This window comes from Chiloscyllium punctatum, chromosome X (genome assembly GCF_047496795.1).
Source record: "Chiloscyllium punctatum isolate Juve2018m chromosome X, sChiPun1.3, whole genome shotgun sequence".
NCBI classification, from domain to species: domain Eukaryota; kingdom Metazoa; phylum Chordata; class Chondrichthyes; order Orectolobiformes; family Hemiscylliidae; genus Chiloscyllium; species Chiloscyllium punctatum.
Window position 1 is genome coordinate 32430665 of NC_092791.1, and position 17723 is coordinate 32448387.

The 17723-nt window shown below is 43.8% G+C and overlaps 1 protein-coding gene across 1 annotated transcript in view; it reads left to right on the forward strand.

The window, feature by feature from the left end:
- LOC140471167 (unconventional myosin-Ib-like) overlaps positions 1 to 17723 on the forward strand; it is a 65266-nt gene that overhangs the window by 22637 nt on the left and 24906 nt on the right. The window contains exons 8-13 of the mRNA XM_072567051.1: positions 5226 to 5324; positions 6961 to 7064; positions 9735 to 9882; positions 14143 to 14261; positions 14927 to 15013; positions 17200 to 17265. Coding sequence (XP_072423152.1) covers positions 5226 to 5324; positions 6961 to 7064; positions 9735 to 9882; positions 14143 to 14261; positions 14927 to 15013; positions 17200 to 17265 — 623 coding nt within the window. The remainder of the gene's footprint in view (positions 1 to 5225; positions 5325 to 6960; positions 7065 to 9734; positions 9883 to 14142; positions 14262 to 14926; positions 15014 to 17199; positions 17266 to 17723) is intronic.

The following is a 17723-nucleotide window of genomic DNA, read 5'->3' on the forward strand; positions in this document are numbered from 1 at the left end:
TTGGCTCGCCTGCCATTTGCTTTATCAAAAATAAATCCAGTAAAGCTGCGATCCAGTGCCCACAGCAGAAAGTCTGCAGCTAATCCAACAAGAACTCACAAGATTTTCCTCATCACTTTTATAAACTGCTGTAGGCATGGACGTCCCTCTTCAGTGCCAGGGTGTAGAAACCAAGGCTCTGTATATTACGAGTGTAAAGGATCCTGTGGCCATCACTGGAAAAAGAACAGGGCCATTCTCCATGGTGTCCTGGGGCCAGTATTTATCCCTTGGTGAGCTAAATGCCTTCAATAGACAATAGACAATAGGTGCAGGAGTAGGCCATTTGGCCCTTCGAGCCAGCATCGCCATTCATTATGATCATGGCTGATCATCCTCAATCAGTATCCTGTTCCTGCCTTATCCCCATAACCCTTGATTCCACTATCCTTCAGAGTTCTATCCAACTCTTTCTTGAAAGTATCCAGAGACTTGGCCTCCACAGCAATCTGAGGCAGAGCATTCCACACACCCACCACTCTCTGGGTGAAGAGGTTTCTCCTCAACTCTGTTCGAAATGGTCCAGCCCTTATTTTTAAGCTGTGTCCTTTGGTTCTGGACTCACCCACCAGCGGAAACATGCTTCCTGCCTCCAGAGTGTCCAATCCATTAATAATCTTATACGTCTCAATCAGATCCCCTCTAAACTCAAGTGTATACAAGCCCAGTCGCTCCAATCTTTCAACATATGATAGTCCCGCCCTTCCGGGAATTGACCCCATGAACCTACGCTGCACTCCCTCAATAGCCAGAATGTCTTTTCTCAAATTTGGAGACCAAAACTGCACACAATAATCCAGGTGCGGTCTCACCAGGGCCCTGTACAGCTGCAGAAGAACCTCTTTGCTCCTATACTCAATTCCTCTTGTTATGAAGGCCAGCATAGTGAGCTTTCTTCACTGTCTGCTGTACCTGCATGCTTGCTTTCATTGCAAAACTGGGGACAAGCTGCCCATGATTTTGTATTTGTTAAAAGTTGGTAAGATGAAAATCTACCGGGGTCCCTCTTGTGTATTTGAATGCAGTTAAAGAGGCAATTTCATTCCAGCAACTGCTCAGGCTGGGTGTCGGTCTTGACCTTGGATTAGTGATGTGGAATCTCCAATAGGCAGGTAAGAAATAAGAAAGGGAAGAAGACACTGGTGGGAGTGGTCTATAGATAATGTGTGATGAGGCAGGTTTAATAAATGATGTCCCAAGTAAAGATCTCATAGGAACCACTGAGCATAACTTGGTAGAATTTGGCATTCAGTTTGAGGATGACAAACTTGAGTTAAAAACAGTTGAAACAAGTAAACCTAAATCAATGTAATTACAAAGGAATGAAGACAGAGTTGCTGGAGAGGACTGTGAGAGGAACTTCACAGGAAAGATGGTCAAGGAATAATGGAGGTATTAAAGAAAATAGCTCATGACTCATAAGAAAGATGCATCCCAGTGAGGAAAAAGGATTCCAGGAAAGGGATAAACCAACTGTCGTTAACCAAGAAAGCTAAGGATGGAATCAAATTGAAAGAAGAACCATACAATGTGACATACATTGGTGGTAACCCAGAGGATTGGGAACGTTTTAAAAACCAACAAAATATGACCAAAAAACAGAGGGAGAAAATAAACCTTGAGAGTAAACTAGACAGCAAGATTACATAAAAAGGAAGAGAAAGGGCAAAATGAAAGAAGCTAGGGAAATAATAATGGGGAACTAGGAAATGACAGAGGAATTGAAGGAGTACTTTGCATCAGTCTTCACAGTGGAATACACTAACAGCATTCCAAAATTGTAAAATAATCGAGGGGCAAAAATGGGGAGAGAAACATAAACAATAACTAGAGGAAAAGGTACTCGGGAAAATAATGGGGCTAAAGGCTGATAAGTCTCCTGGGGCTGATAGGTCGCATTCCAGGGGTGACTTTATAGAGGTTTATAAAATCATGAGGGGCATGGATAGGGTGAATAGAAAAGGTCTTTTCCCTGGGGTGGGGAAGCCCAGAACTAGAGGGCATAGGTTTAGGGTGAGAGGGGAATAATTTAAAAGGGACCTAAGGGACAACTTTTTCATGAAGAGGGTGGTATGCTTATGGAACGAATTGCCAGAGGACGTGGTGGGGGCTGGTACAATTACAGCATTTAAAAGGCATCTGGATGGGTATATGGATAGGAAGGGTTTAGAGGGACATTAGCCAAATGCTGGCAAATGGGACGAGATGAATTTAGGATATCTGGTCAGCATGGATCGAAGGTACTTGGATAGTAGATGCACTGAGATTGATATTCTAAGAATTCTTTGATTCTGGAAAGGTGCAGGAGGATTAGAAAACTGCCAGTGCAACATGTTTATTCAAGAAAGGGGAGGTGACAAAAAAAAGGTAACTTACAGTCCAGTTACTTTATCATCTGTCATTTGCAAAATCTTACATTCTGTTGGAATAACATTTAGAGATACACAACATGATCAAGCAGAGTCAGCATGGTTTCACAGAGGGAACAACATACCTGATGAATGTATTAGAGTTTTTTGATGAGGTAACAATCAGGATAGATAAAGGGGAGCCAATAAAATTAACATATTTGGATTTTCAGAAGGCATTTGATAAGGTTCCACATGCCAGGCTACTTAGTAAGAGAAGAGCTCAAGGTGTGGGGGGTAATATATTAGCATGGATAGAGAATTGGATAACTAATAGAAGACAAAGAGTTGGGATAATGGGGACCTTTACAAGATGACAACTAGTGTGGTGCCAGAGAGGTTACTGCTGGAGCTACAATTATTTGCAATATATAATAATATCTTGGATGTGGGAAATGAATGTACAATCACCAAGTTTGCAGATGACACAAAAATAGATGGAAAGGTGTATAGTGAGAATAGCAAAAGAGTCTGCCAGAGGGATATAGACAGGTTAAGTAAGTGGGCAACAAAATGGCACATGGAATATAATGTGGGGAAATCTGAGGTAATGCACTTTAACAAGAAGAATAGAAGAGCTGAATATTGTTTAAGGGGAGGAAGACTGCACAAAGGGATTTGGAAATCGTCGTGCATAAATCATAAGAAAAAACTAACACACACGTTCAGCAGGTGACGGGGAAAACAAACAGAATGTTGGCCTTTATTTCAAAGAAGCGCGAGGTTTACTGCTTTTCATCATTTAGATAAATGATTTGGATGTGAACATTAGAAGTATAGTTAGTAAGTTTGCAGATGACACCAAAATTGCAGGTGTAGTGGACAGCAAAGAAGGTAACCTCAGAGTACAACGGGATCTTGGCACATGGAGTTTATACATGTATGGAATGAGCTGCCAGAGGAAGTGGTGGAGGCTGGTACAATTACAACATTTAAGAGGCATTTAGATGGATATATGAATAGGAAGGGTTTGGAGGGATATGGGCCAGATGCTGACATGGGATCTGGCCCATGGGATATCTGGTCGGCATGGACGGGTTGGACCGAAGGGTCTTTTTCCATGCTGTACATCTCTATGACTCCATGACTATGACTAATTTAGATAAATGCAAGGTGCTGCATTTTGGAAAGGCAAATGAGGGCAGCACTTATACATTTCATCATAAGGTCCTGGGGAGTGTTGCTGAACAAAGAGACCTTGGAGTGCAGGTTCATAGCTCCTTGAAAGTAGAATCGCAGGTAAATAGGATAGTGAAGACGGCGTTTGGGATGCTTTCATTTATTAGATAAAGCATTGAGTACAGGAGTTGGGAGGTCATGTTGCGGCTGTACAGGACACTGGTTAGGCCACTGTTGGAATATTGTGTGCAATTCTGGTCTCCTTCCTATCGGAAGGATGTTGTGAAACTTGAAAGGGTTCAGAAAACATTTACAAGGATGTTGCCAGAGTTGGAGGAGTTGAGCTACAGGGAGAGGCTGAACAGGCTGGGGATATTTTCCCTGGAGTGTCGGAGGCTGAGGGGTGACCTTATAGAGGTTTATAATATCATGAGGGGCATGGATAGGGAAAATAGGCAAAGTCTTTTCCCTGGGGGTGGGGAAGTCCAGAATGAAAGGACATGGGTTTAGGGTGAGAGGGGAAAAATTTAAAAGGGACCTAAGGGGCAACCTTTTCACTCAGAGGGTAGTCTGTCTATGAAATGAACTGCCAGAGGAAGTTATGGAGGCTGGTACAATTACAGTTGGATGGGTGCGTGAATAGGCAGGGTCTAGAGGGATATGGGCCAAGTGCTGGCAAATGGGACGGGATTAATTTAGGATATCTGGTCGGCATGGACGAGGTGGACTGAAGGGTCTGTTTCTGTGCTATACATCTCTATGACTCTAAATGGAGTAATGAAGTCAGGAGGTTTTGCTAAAACTATATAAGGCACCAATCAGACCACAGCTGAAATACTGTGAACGGTTCTGGGCTCCTTATCTGAGGAAAGGTGTATTGACATTGGAGACAGTCCAGAGAAGGTTCACTCGGCTGATCCCAGGTATGGAGAGACTGTTTGATGAGGAGAGGTTGAATAGATTGGGCCTGTACTCATTGGAATTTCAAAGAATGAGAGGTGACTTGATTGAAATATACAAGATTCTTCGGGAACTTGAAGGGGAGATACAGAGAGATTGTTTTCCCTTGTGGGAGTGTCTAAAACCAGACGGAATCATCTCAAAGTAAGGGGTCGCCCATTTAAGACAGAGACGAAGAGGAATTTCTTTCTGCTTATCAATTATTTTCTATCTTTGGTTTGTTCAATGAACTATTTATCACAATACTGCAATAGCAAGACAATTTGTCTGGATGGAGGTAAGATTAGGAAATTAAATAAATGAATAGGAAAATACTGTAGTGCTGAAGGCCATGAGAAGCTGCTTCCAGTGTTAGGAAGATTGAGCAATGAAGAAAGACTGGAAGAACATGAGCCTTTTAGACTTGAAAGGAAGCAACTGAGATAGGATATATGGAAGGACACAAGGCTGTACACGATGGAGAAAAGGTTAATGCGGAGCAGCTTGTCTTTCTGGTCAGATGAACTAAAACGGGGCTAATGCATCCCTCATCCTAATCTGTCTGGTGACCTTTATAATTTAGTGTTGCAACACAAAGCTGTTTATTCTCATTTTTTCTAATGAGTTTGAACTTTTTATCCTGGTGGAAACCTGACATAAAAGGGGAGAGAAGCAAACCTGGATCTACTTTGAGTTCTGATGGATTGGATGTTGTTTCAGATCTTCTAGAGAAATCTCGTGTTGTCAAACGTCTGAAAGGAGAGAGGAACTTCCATATCTTCTACCAGCTGTTGGCTGGAGGATCCCCTGATCTTCTCAGTGAGTATTGTTTGTCTTTCCATTTTCTATACCTCCATCCCATTCTGACCGTTTTGTAATTCCACTCAATCTAGTTCCGGGACAGAGCGTATTGTGTATCCTTGTCCAAATAACGGATAGTGTCCCTGCTATGAGCAGTCAATTTTTTCCCCCAAAATATATATTATTCAGAAAGTTTCTCAAGGTATATTACCACCATTCCAGTTGAAAAGTTACAGAATTTATGACAAAACTCAACTTGTCCCCATACTTCATGTTCCACTCTTGGGTGTCTTAATATTTATAACATGCATTCCATGCCAGGCATACAATCAGAGGGCAAAGCATTTCAAGTTGAACATTTTATAAACAGAAATAGGGTCAGAGCATTTCTACACATTACTCTGAGGTATCTCACATACTTTCAAAACTGTTGATGTTCACAATGTCCAATCCTATCAGGTTACAAAATCACACAACACCAGGTTATAGAACATAGAACATAGAAAAGTACAGCACAGAACAGGTCCTTTGGCCCACAATGTTGTGCCGAGATTTAATCCTAATGTAAAATATAGTAACCTAACCTAAGCACCCCTCAACTCCCTGCTATCCATGTGCATGTCCAACAGTCGCTTAAATATCCCCAAAGACTCTGCTTCCACCACCACCGCTGGCAACGCATTCCATGCATTCACAACTCTCTACATAAAGAACCTACCTCTGACGTCTCCTTTATACCTTCCACCTAATATCTTCAAACTATGACTTCTCGTACCAGTCAATCCTGCCCTGGGGAAAAGTCTCTGGTTATTGACTCTATCTATTCCTCTCATTATTTTGTACACCTCGATCAGGTCTCCTCTCTTCCTCTTTCTCTCCAGAGAGAAAAGTCCAAGCTTATTCAACCTTTCTTCATAAGGCAAGCCCTCCAGTCCAGGCAGCATCCTGGTAAACCTTCTTTGCACCCTCTCCAAAGCCTCTGTATCTGTAGGGCGACGAGAACTGGACACAATATTCCAAGTGTGGTCTCACCAGGGACTTGTAGAGCTGCAGCAAAACCTCGTGGCTCTTAAACTCGATCTCCCTGTTAATGAAAGCCAAAACACCATGTGCTTTCTTAACAACCCTATCCACTTGGGTGGCAACTTTGAGGGATCTATGTACTTGCAAACCCAGATCCCTCTGTTCCTCCTGATGAAGGAGCAGTGCTGTGAAAGCTAGTGCTTCTGATTAAACCTGTTGGACTATAACCTGGTGTTGTGTGATTTTTAACTTTGTCCACCCCAGTCCAACACCGGCATCTCCAAATCAATCTTATCAGACATTCAGGAAGTCCCTTAGTGACCGGAGGGTGTGGTTCTACCCACACTTCCTAGGACCTCACTTCAGTTGCTGCTCATTATGGTAAGCCTTAGCTTATGCAAGCCGTTGGATTTTCACATATTTGGTCAGGGGATTGGGGTGGTAAACTCATCCTGTCCTCCTCCAATGTGCAAGTGATGACACTCAATGGGGAAATCATCGACATGACTAGCCTGAACTTTGGCACAATGCTGTGGGGCATTGCAGTACGCGGCTGTGTTTCCACATTATTAAATACAAGTGCTCCGTAGAAATTGTCACAGCAATCATCCTCTATGTTTCTACTCCACAGAGCATCTGAAGGTGCTACCAGACTGCAATCATTACACCTACCTGAACACAGACACAACGACATTAAATGGAGTCAACGATGCCACCAATTTCACCGCAATTAAAGTAAGTGACTTGCGTTTTGAAAGGGAGTGATAACGTTACACAGCATGGCTCCTGCAGAGTATTGAAGGTACACAGGCTCAGGCAAAATTTATTCCCCATAACATCCTGCCAACCTCCAATGTAAATATGGAAATGAAGTGTGTAAATGCTAACCCCTCCCCCCGCCCCATTATCCTGCAAGATGGGGAACTAGGGAAAGCAAAGATAGTATTTTGTCTCTTGAAATGGATTTATTGGGGTTTGTATGCAGAGTGTCCAGACAGAATGTGGTGTGTTTGGCATGTACGAGGACTGTTTCAGATGCATCTAAAGTATCTGAGATGTCTGCGGGTGGCTAGCCTTTTCAGTTAACACTGGATGCTGTTTCATTCCAGACTCTTGTGCCGGTAGAATTTGTTCAGGGTGACAGTGGAATCTGGTGGAATATCACCACATTTCTCACCAAGACAGAGGCTAAATGCCCAGTTAAGCACCGTACCCAAGACAATCTGCATTAAATGCCATTAAATATACTGCCTTTCCCGGTTATGAAATTCTACCTTGACTCCTATTGTTCTTAGATTTTCTAAAAAATAAAAGACAAATAGTGTGTTATATTTTGTTGTAAGGGGAATTGAATGCAAAAAGTAGGGAGGTTGTGCTTCGGTTATAGAGGACTCTGGTGAGACTGCATCTCGAATACTATTTACACTGGCCAATTTATTGAAAGAAATATGTTAGTGCATTGGAGAGAGTGCAGAGAAGCTTCACCAGACTGACACCTGGAATGGGCAGGGTAATGGTTTTAAGAGGAAGGGTTGGACAGACGAGACTTGTATCAGCTGGTGACTTCATCAAAACAAACGGAATGCTGATGGGAGGGATGTTGGAAAGGGTGTTTCCTGTTATGGGAGAATCGAACACAAGGGGCTGGGGATTGGGGGAGCAGGGGGTGGGGGTGTCACTATTTTAAAAAAAAGGGCCTGCCCATTTAGGAGCGAGACTTTTTCTCACAAAAGGCGGTGAGTCTTTGGAACACTCTTTCTGAAACGATCCTTGAATATTTTAAAGATATAGATGGATGGATTATTGGTAAAAACGGGACAGGGGAGGGGAGGGGAAGGTTACCAGGGAATAGGCAGGAATGTGGGGATGAAGTGTAATCAGATCTTATTGAATGGTATAGCATACTGAAGAGGGCCGAATGGTCTACTGCTGCTCCTGATCGTGTGTATTTTGTATGCAGAGCAGGGTGGCATCATAACAGCATGGAGCTCTGAGGCTCTGAGGGTATGAACTTGCATCTTGCCTTTCTATAGGAACATAAATTAGTGCTTTAAAGAGACCAAAGACAAACCAAGTTGCATGAACTGCTTGACCCAGCGCAAACATAGGCATACTGAGAAACCTGAACGTATTCAATACACTAACCTCACAAATGTCATACAATCAAAATGTACTCTTTAAGATAAATTAACTTAGTAATCGAGGGTCAGGGCACGGTTCAGTGGTTCGCACCCTCATTTCTGGTCAGAAGGTTGTTGGTTCAAGTGACATTGTAGAAACCTGAGCAGACAATCTCAGCTGACACTGCCAGTGTGACAAAATCGGAGCACTGCTCTGTTCGAGGTGCTGTCTTCCAATTGATGCCCTGAGTGCCCCTTCAGGTGGGCATAGAGGATCCCACCGCCTCTATTGGAAGCAGAGAAATTCCAGTGATCTGGAAGATAGGTATCCCTCAACTGACATCTTACTGTTGTTTGCTGTTCCTGATACCTTGTTGTGCGCAAGTTGATTGCTGCTTTTGCCATACGTAACTACAAACTGCACTTAAAAATTACTTAATTGGCCGCAAAATGCTTTGGAACATCCTGACGATGTAAAAGGTGCAATTTAATTGCGAGCTCTTTCTGCTTTTGTGTGAATATCCTTCTCAATTGTAAAATGGGACCTTCAAATAGATGGGCAAACGCATGCTAAAGTATACACAAGGTTGCACACTTAAAATGCAATGATTTCATTACACTGGACACATATGTGCATGTAACTTTCAACAATAAAATAAATCAATAAACATTTGTGGTCTGATGCATTGTGTAATCCCGAACATAAAGTTCATAATTATCTCCTGAATTAGAGTTGCTACATTGAACCATGAGAAGATTTTCACCTATCTCTGGCACAGAGTAGATAGGAAAAAGTTGTTCCCACTTGTGAAGAGAACAAGACAAGATGACATAGATTTAAAGTGATGTGCAAACTCACCCAGTGAGGAGTTAGTAATGTACTGCCTGGAAATGTGATGGAAGCTGGTTCCATTGAGGCACTCAAGAGGGACATTGGATGGTTATTTGGATAGAAATGGGGTGCAAGGACATGGGGTAAAAGCAGGAGAGTAGCACTAGGTAAGATGCTTGTTTGAAGGGGCAGGGTGGACCAGATAGGCCAAATGGTCCCCTTCTGTGTTGTAAATTTCTGTGATTCCATTCGCAGTTGGCACAATTTTTAAAAGATCTTTCTGCATTCTTAGCAACCAGCGAGGTCAAATTGATATTATTATTATGGTTGATTCTGGTTACACCGAGTGACATTTGGAGAACCCGTGGAGCTAATACCAAGTTGTTTTCCAGAGCTAAAATGAAGCAACTATCCACAATTACTGCATTGGATGTCTGACTGCTTGTCTTGCAGACTGCCATGGAGGTCATCGGATTCAGTAACGCTGAGGTGGACTCAATTATGGAGACGGTTGCAGTCGTACTTAAACTGGGCAACATCACGCTGAAGTCAGAGTTTCAGACGACTGGCATGGAACGATGCTACATTGACGATACTAAAGGTAAGGAGAAAGTGAGGACCACAGATGCTGGAGATCATTGTTGAAAAGTGGGGCGCAGGAAAAGCACACAGGTCAGGCAGCATCTGAGGAGCAAGAGAATCAACGTTTCGGGCATAAGCCGTTCATCAAGGCTATTGACTTTCCTGCTCCTCGGATGCTGCCTGACCTGCTGTGCTTTTCCAGCACCACACTCTTCGCTACGAAAGGTAAGGATCCCAAGGCTAAAATGGGTTCAATTATGAGGATAGGTCTCCTGGGTTTTGCCTGTATTCCCTTGACTGAAGTGTTTAAGATCGTTAAAAGATTCAGTAGGGTCGACCAAATGAAACTATCTTCTCTGGTGTGGTACGAGACCAGAACAAGTAACAGAAATCTCAAATTAATGCCAGGCCATTCAGGGAGCAGGGTCTCGATGAGTGTGGTGCTGGAAAAGCACAGCAGTTCAGGCAGCATCCAAGGAGCAGGAAAATCGACGTTTCGGGCAAAAGCCCTTCATTCAGGAAGCACCATGGCACATAATAAAAACTGAAAGAACTGCAGATGCTATAACTCAGAAACAAAAACAAAACCCAGAAGTTGCTGGAAAAGCTCAGCAGGTCTGGCAGCATCTGTGGAGAGAAGGTCTGAGGAAGGGTCTCCCGATCTGAAGCATTAGCTCTGATTTCTCTCCACAGATGCTGTCAGACCTGCTGAGCTTTTCCTGCTGAGCTTTTCCAGCAACTTCTGGTTTTGTTACCTCTTCACATAAAATGGGCAGGTGTAATGTGGCAAGGTTTGAGATTCTCCTGTTTGGAAGGAGAAATGGAGGTGTCGAGTATTTCCCTAAACAGGGAGAGACTGGGAAATGTCAGTGTTCAAAGGGACTGGAGTATCCATATTCAGAAGTCAAAAGCTAGCACGCAGGTTCAGCAAGCAATTTGGAAATGCAGCCAGTACATTGGCTTTCATCATGTTGAGTCAGGAGTTAGGAAGGCATTTATTTTGAGAGGACTTTAGTATAAAAGCAGGGATGTACTTCTGAGGCTCTATAAAGCTCTGGTAAGACCACAGTTGGAATATTGTGTGCAGTTTTGGGCCCCATATCTCAAATGATGTCATGGCCATGGAGCGTGTTCAGAGGAGGTTCACAAGAATGGTCCAGGAATGGGAAAAGCTTAACATATGAGGAACATTTGAGGACTCTAGGTTTATACTCAATGGAATTTAGAAGGATGAGGGGGGAATCTAATTGAAACATACAAAATACTGAATGGCCTTGACATTTTGGAAGATGTTTCCATTGGTAGGAGAGACGAGGGTCCGAGGGCACAGACTTGGAGTAAAGGGAAGACCTTTTAGAACAGAGATAAGGAGAAACTTCTTCAGCCAGAGAGTGATGAATCGATGGAATTCATTGCCACAGAAGGCTGCAGAGGCCAGGTCATTGAGTATATTTAAGATGGAGATAGATAGGTTCTTGAGTATCAAGGGGAACAAGGGTTACAGGGAGAAAGCAGGACAATAGGATTGAGAAACTTATCAGCCATGATTGAATGGTGGAGCAGACTCGATGGGCTGAATGGCCTAATGGCCTAAAGCCTTATGGTTTTATAGTACCAGAGTAAAAATGTCTTTAGTTGTACAGAGCTTTGGTGAGACTGCACCTGGAATATTGCATGCAGTTCTAAGGGAGGGTATACGCTGCACAGAGGGGAGCACAGTGGAGGGACACCATACTGACCCCTGGAATGGTAGGAGGGATCGAGGCACCTGCATCTGTAACTCTCTGGAGTTTAGACGAATGGGAAGGGGTCTCAATGAAATTTACAAAATTGTCAGGGCTCGACGGGGTGGGGGGGGTGAAGAGGAGATGCAGGAAGGAGGCTGGGCATAAAGGAGTGTAGAACTAGGGGACACTGTCTCACAGTAAGGATTGAGCTGAGGAGGAATATGTTCTCTGAGAGGATGGTGAATTATTGGAATTCTGTACCCAGAGGCTTTGTGGAGCTTCAATCATTGAGCAGCCTCAATGCAGATCAATAGCTTTCTAGACACTAATGACATCAAGGGATAGTCAGGAAGATGGTGTTGAGAGACATGATAAACAATGATTTGGAATGGCAGAGCAGGCCTGAGGGAGTGAACGACCTCACCTGCTCCTCTGTTCAAATAAAAGGGAGTGGAAACTTGGAACTCTCTCTCTCCAACAGTTGTTAAAGCTGGAACTCAATTGAAAATATGAAAACTAAGGCCCAGATCAGATATGGCTTCCTCCTGTTCATATAGTCATAGAGTCATAGAGATGTACAGCATGGAAACAGACCCTTCAGTCCAACCTGTCCATGCTGACCAGGTATCCCAACCCAATCTAGCCCCACCTGCCAGCACCCGGCCCATATCCCTCCAAACCCTTCCTATTCATAGACCCATCCAAATGCCTCTTAAATGTTGCAATTGTACCAGCCTCCACCACTTCCTCTGGCAGCTCATTCCATACATGTACCACCCTCTGTGTGAAAAAGTTGCCCCTTAGGTCTCTTTTATATCTTTCCCCTCTCACCCTAAACCTATGCCCTCTAGTTCTGGACTCCCCGACCCCAGGGAAAAGACTTTGTCTATTTATCCTATCCATGCCTCCCATGATTTTATAAAACTCTATAAGGTCACCCCTCAGCCTCTGACGCTCCAGGGAAAACAGCCCCAGCCTGTTCAGCCTCTCCCTGTAGTTCAGATCCTCCAACCCTGGCAACATCCTTGTAAATCTTTTCTGAACCCTTTCAAGTTTCACAACATCTTTCCGATAGGAAGGAGACCAGAATTGCATGCAATATTCCAACAGTGGCCTAACCAATGTCCTGTACAGCCGCAACATGACCTCCCAACTCCTGTACTCAATAATCTGACCAGTAAAGGAAAGCATACCAAACGCCTTCTTTACTATCCAATCTACCTGCGACTCCACTTTCAAGGAGCTATGAACCTGCTCTCCAAGGTCTCTTTCTTCAGCAACACTCCCTAGTACCTCACCATTAAGTGTATAAGTCCTGCTAAGATTTGCTTTCCCAAAACTCAGCACCTCACATTTATCTGAATTAAACTCCATCTGCCACTTCTCAGCCCATTGGCCCATCTGGTCCAGATCCTGTTGTAATCTGAGGTAACCCTCTTCGCTGTCCACTACACCTCCAATTTTGGTGTCATCTGTAAACTTACTAACTGTACCTCTTATGCTCACATCCAAATCATTTATGTAAATGACAAAAAGTAGAGGACCCAGCACCGATCCTTGTGGCACTCCACTGGTCACAGGCCTCCAGTCTGAAAAACAACCCTCCACCACCACCCTCTGTCTTCTGTTGAGCCAGTTCTGTATCCAAATGGCTAGTTCTCCCTGTATTCCATGAGATCTAACCTTGCTAATCAGTCTCCCATGGGGAACCTTGTCGAACGCCTTACTGAAGTCCATATAGATCACATCTACCACTCTGCCCTCATCAATCCTCTTTGTTACTTCTTCAAAAAACTCAATCAAGTTTGTGAGACATGATTTCCCACCCACAAAGCCATGTTGGCTATCCCCAGTCAGTCCTTGCCTTTCCAAATACATTCTGGATTAGTGGTGCTGGAAGAACACAGCAGTTCAAGCAGTACGACTGCTCCTTGGAACTGCTGTGCTCTTCCAGCACCACTAATCCAGAATTTGGTTTCCAGCATCTGCAGTCATTGTTTTTACCCTTTCCAAATACATGTACATCCTGTCCCTCAGGATTCCCTCCAACAACTTGCCCACCACCGAGGTCAGGTTCACCGGTCTATAGTTCCCTGGCTTGTCTTTACCGGCCTTCTTAAACGGTGGCACCATGTTCCTATTCCTACATTCCGAAGGATATGGAGCTAAGTTGATGAGTTGCTCCTTCATCTGGTGGTATTTGGGTCAGTACTGTCAGGTCATGCTGTTTGGACAGGGACAGGAATAATCCTGCAGCAGTCCAACCAAGGACAAGGCATCAACACACAATCTAACTGCTGTATCTCGCCTTCATAGTCAATATTGTTGAAGCTTATCTTCCACATAGTCTTTACTGTTTCCCACCCAGAACCTTCTGAGGGCCAATCGCAAAGCCTGCTGGGAGAAACCTGGCTGTGATATCCCCATGACAATCACTTGTAGGGAAGATGCACATATATTGACACAGAGGGAGGTCTGTCAGCTAATGTCTGCACGTTTCTTGCATTCTGAGAGTTGAGTTTAAAAGTGTTGGTGTTTGTTTTTCTGTGCAGTACTGAGTGAAATCTGCAGTTTGATTGGTCTCAATCAGTCCATTCTCAACCAAGCACTGTGCTCACGTACTGTGGAAGCCAAAGGGGATAAAGTGATGACAACATTATCTGTTGCTCAGGTGAAGTATAACATTTCAAAGAAATCTAAGGAGTGATACCGAGATTCCTGGGAGCCAGCGATACAGAGTCATGGTTGTTACTGTTAATGCAATGCTCCCTTAATGGTTTGGAGTTTGTTAGCTCGGTTGGCTGGGTGGCTGGTTGTGTGCTACCAACAGCATGAGTTCAATGTCTGCACCAACTGAGGTTGCTATGAAGGCCCCTCCTTCTCAACCTCTCCCCTTGTCTGAGGTGTGGTGACCCTCAGATTAGACTCACCACCAGCCATCTCTCTCTCTCTCTCTCTCTCTCTCTCTCTCTCTCTCTCGAGGGAGAGAGAGAGAGAGAGCTGCCCTTTGGGACTAGGGTGACCTTACCTGTTACTGTAAGGAGGAACTGGGCAGACACAGCTTTCAGTTCGAACCTTTATCGGCACAGAGGAAGTTTTCACCCACTGAACTGGACCGCATTCAAAGCCACGTTCCAGAGCTGAAAGGCCCAGTGCCTCATCCAGCACATGTTGTATTTCTCTTTACCCTCTATAAGTCACAAACAAGTCAAAGGATATTATAGCGTTAATTTTGTTTTTAATTTGTGTGCACAGTTCCTGAATTAGTTCTCAATTTTTAACAGGATGAATGACACATGACAACCTCATAATAAAGATGTGTCCTTTTTTGTACAGGGTAACTATGCACGTGATGCTTTGGCTAAAAACCTTTATGACCGCTTGTTTAACTGGCTGGTGAACCGAATTAATGAAAGTATCCAGGTAATCAAACCCAATAGGGATCCTGTGTTCTTCATATTGGAGCTCAGTTGGATAAATGTCAGTGCTGTATAACTGAATCCCTGCTGTGATCATATTTTGGAGAGAACTCATAGAACACTGTGGGAAAATTGAGTCAAATTATCCATGTCAGTAATTACACAAGAGGAATTAACTGTGTATGAGGAGTTCCCTAAGTGGTTCGGAGAGTACAGTGTATTACCGAGGCTTACAATGAAGAGGTTCCCCTGAGTTCAGTCTCCTCTCTAGGATGGGACGGTTGGTTTCATTGCTGCTGGCAAAACTCAGTCACCCCGATGGGTCTCCTCATCACTATCCTGCAGCAAAGTACATTTATACTGAGATTCCAATTGAGGACAGTATTGGGTTGGCTATGATGCCCCTCACAGTCAAATAGCTGTCATAGAGTCATATGGCATGGAAAAAGGCCCTTTGACCAATGGTGTCCATCGAGCTCCTCTCTACTGTAGTCTCATTTCCCAGCACTTGGACCTAGGTCTTGTATACTCAGGCATTTAAGGTGTTCATCTCAATCCTTTATCAATGTTGTGATGGTTCCCATGTCTCCCATCCTCACAGGCAGTGAGTTTCAGATTCCCACCCATTCTGGGTGAAAATGTTCTTCCTTAAACCCCTTCTATACCTCCTGCCCCTTACCTTAAATCTATGCCCCTTGGTTATTGACCTCTTTACTAAAGGGAAAAGTTTCTCCCTATTTTCCCTGTCTACACCCACCCCTGTCAGAACTGTGTCCACTTCAGCCTTCTCTGCTCTAAGGAAAACAGCCCCAGCCTATCCAGCCTCTCTTCATCACTGAGTCTCTCTAGCCCAGGCAACATCCTGGTGAATCTCCTCTGCACCCGCTCCAGTGCAATCACATCCTTCCAATAACGTGGGGGCCAGAGCTGTACACAGCACAGTGGTCTTACTAACATTATATACAGCTCCATCGTAACGTTTCCAGGATTAAGTTCCATTTGCTGCTGTTTTGGCTTTCTGTCAAGCCTGTCGATATTGTCCTGGAGTCTAAGGCTTTCCTGCGGGCTATTTACTACATCACCGATGTTCATGTCATTCTCAAACTTACGGATTGTTCCGCCTATATTTGTGTCGGAATCATTAATGCACAAAGTAAACGGTAAGGGACCCAACACCAAACCCTGTGTTACACCACTGGACACAGGCATCTAGTCACAAAAACACCCTCTGCCTCCCGCAACTCAAATACTTGTGGATCCAATGTGCCAAAGTGTCCTGGATGCCATGGGCAGTTACCTTCTTGACCAGTCTCCCACGTGGCATTTTGTCAAAAGCCTTACTGACATCCACATGGACTACATTCACCGCAGTAGTCTCATCCACAAATCTACTCACCTCTTTGAAAAATTCAATCAAATTTGTTCGACCTGCTCTCCCCCTGACAAAGCCACGCTGACTATCCTTGATCAACCCTTGCCTCTCCAAGTGGAGGCTAATTCTGTCCCTCTGGATCTTTTCCAACAGTTTCCCTCCACAGATGTTCGACTCATTGGTCTATCATTTCCTAGTTTATCCCTCCCATTGTTCTTGAATTATTCACATGTGAATGACAGCCATTTGTCCCAGGTTCTGGAGTAATATCAGTGGAATTTACTATTGCACAAGAGAGTGCCTTCCGGAGAGAAGGGGAGAAGGTTGGGAGTTCAGCACTGGAATGGAATATGGGAGCTTATTAGGATGTCTAACATTCTGCAGGAGTCGGTGGTGTATTGTTTGTATCACGGGCCGAGAAATTCTGAGACCCAGGCTCTGAGGACATGGGCTTCAATTCTTACTATGGTAGCTGTTGGAATTTAACATTATGTTAATAAACCTATAGTTAACCTTAGCAATTGCAGCCATGATGTTATCATCAATTGTGGTTAAAAAAAAACCTAATTTCCATTTTAAAGAAGGAAATCTGCCATTCTTACCTGATCTGGCCTAAATATGACTATGGACCCGGAGCAATGCGGTTAGCTCTTTGATGTCCTCTGAAATGGCCAAGCGAGCCACTCCATTCCAGGGCATTTAGGGACAGGTATTAAATACTGGCCCAGCCAGTGACAATCACGTCCCATGGAAGAATAAAGGGACAAAACAAGCAAGGTGGTGAAAACTGAGATTAATTTGAATCCTTTCCATTCAAGGTGAAAGGCAAGATCCAGAAGAAGGTGATGGGAGTGCTGGATATTTATGGATTTGAGATTTTGGAGGTGAGTTTGCATGATCATTTTTCCTGTCGAACGATCCCAGAGCAAAGCAGCAGTGCAGAATGCCAGCGACATGTTACATAAAGCTGACAACAGCAAATGCCACACAGTATTTACATTCCAGAAACTGCGATGCATGGAATAGAATTCCAGGAGCATCGGCACTTTCTGGAGAGATTGTTCAAAGCAAATGCCATGATTTATTTTCCCCCATTTATTTGAGTGAGCCCAATATGAATACTCTGAGTGAATTTTATGTCTGCTCCTGATTGACCTGAAAATGTTGAAGGTTCATGTTGATATTTTTTGGTGGCTCCACATTCCACTCATTTTTGATTGGAATGGTGTTCCTTTGCTGTTATATTGGAGACGTTGCTTTTGTTGAGACTCCATTTGTTTGTTTTTGACCCATGAGATTTTTCTCTCTTCAGAATTTGTCTGTACTGAGAGGAACAGGCACT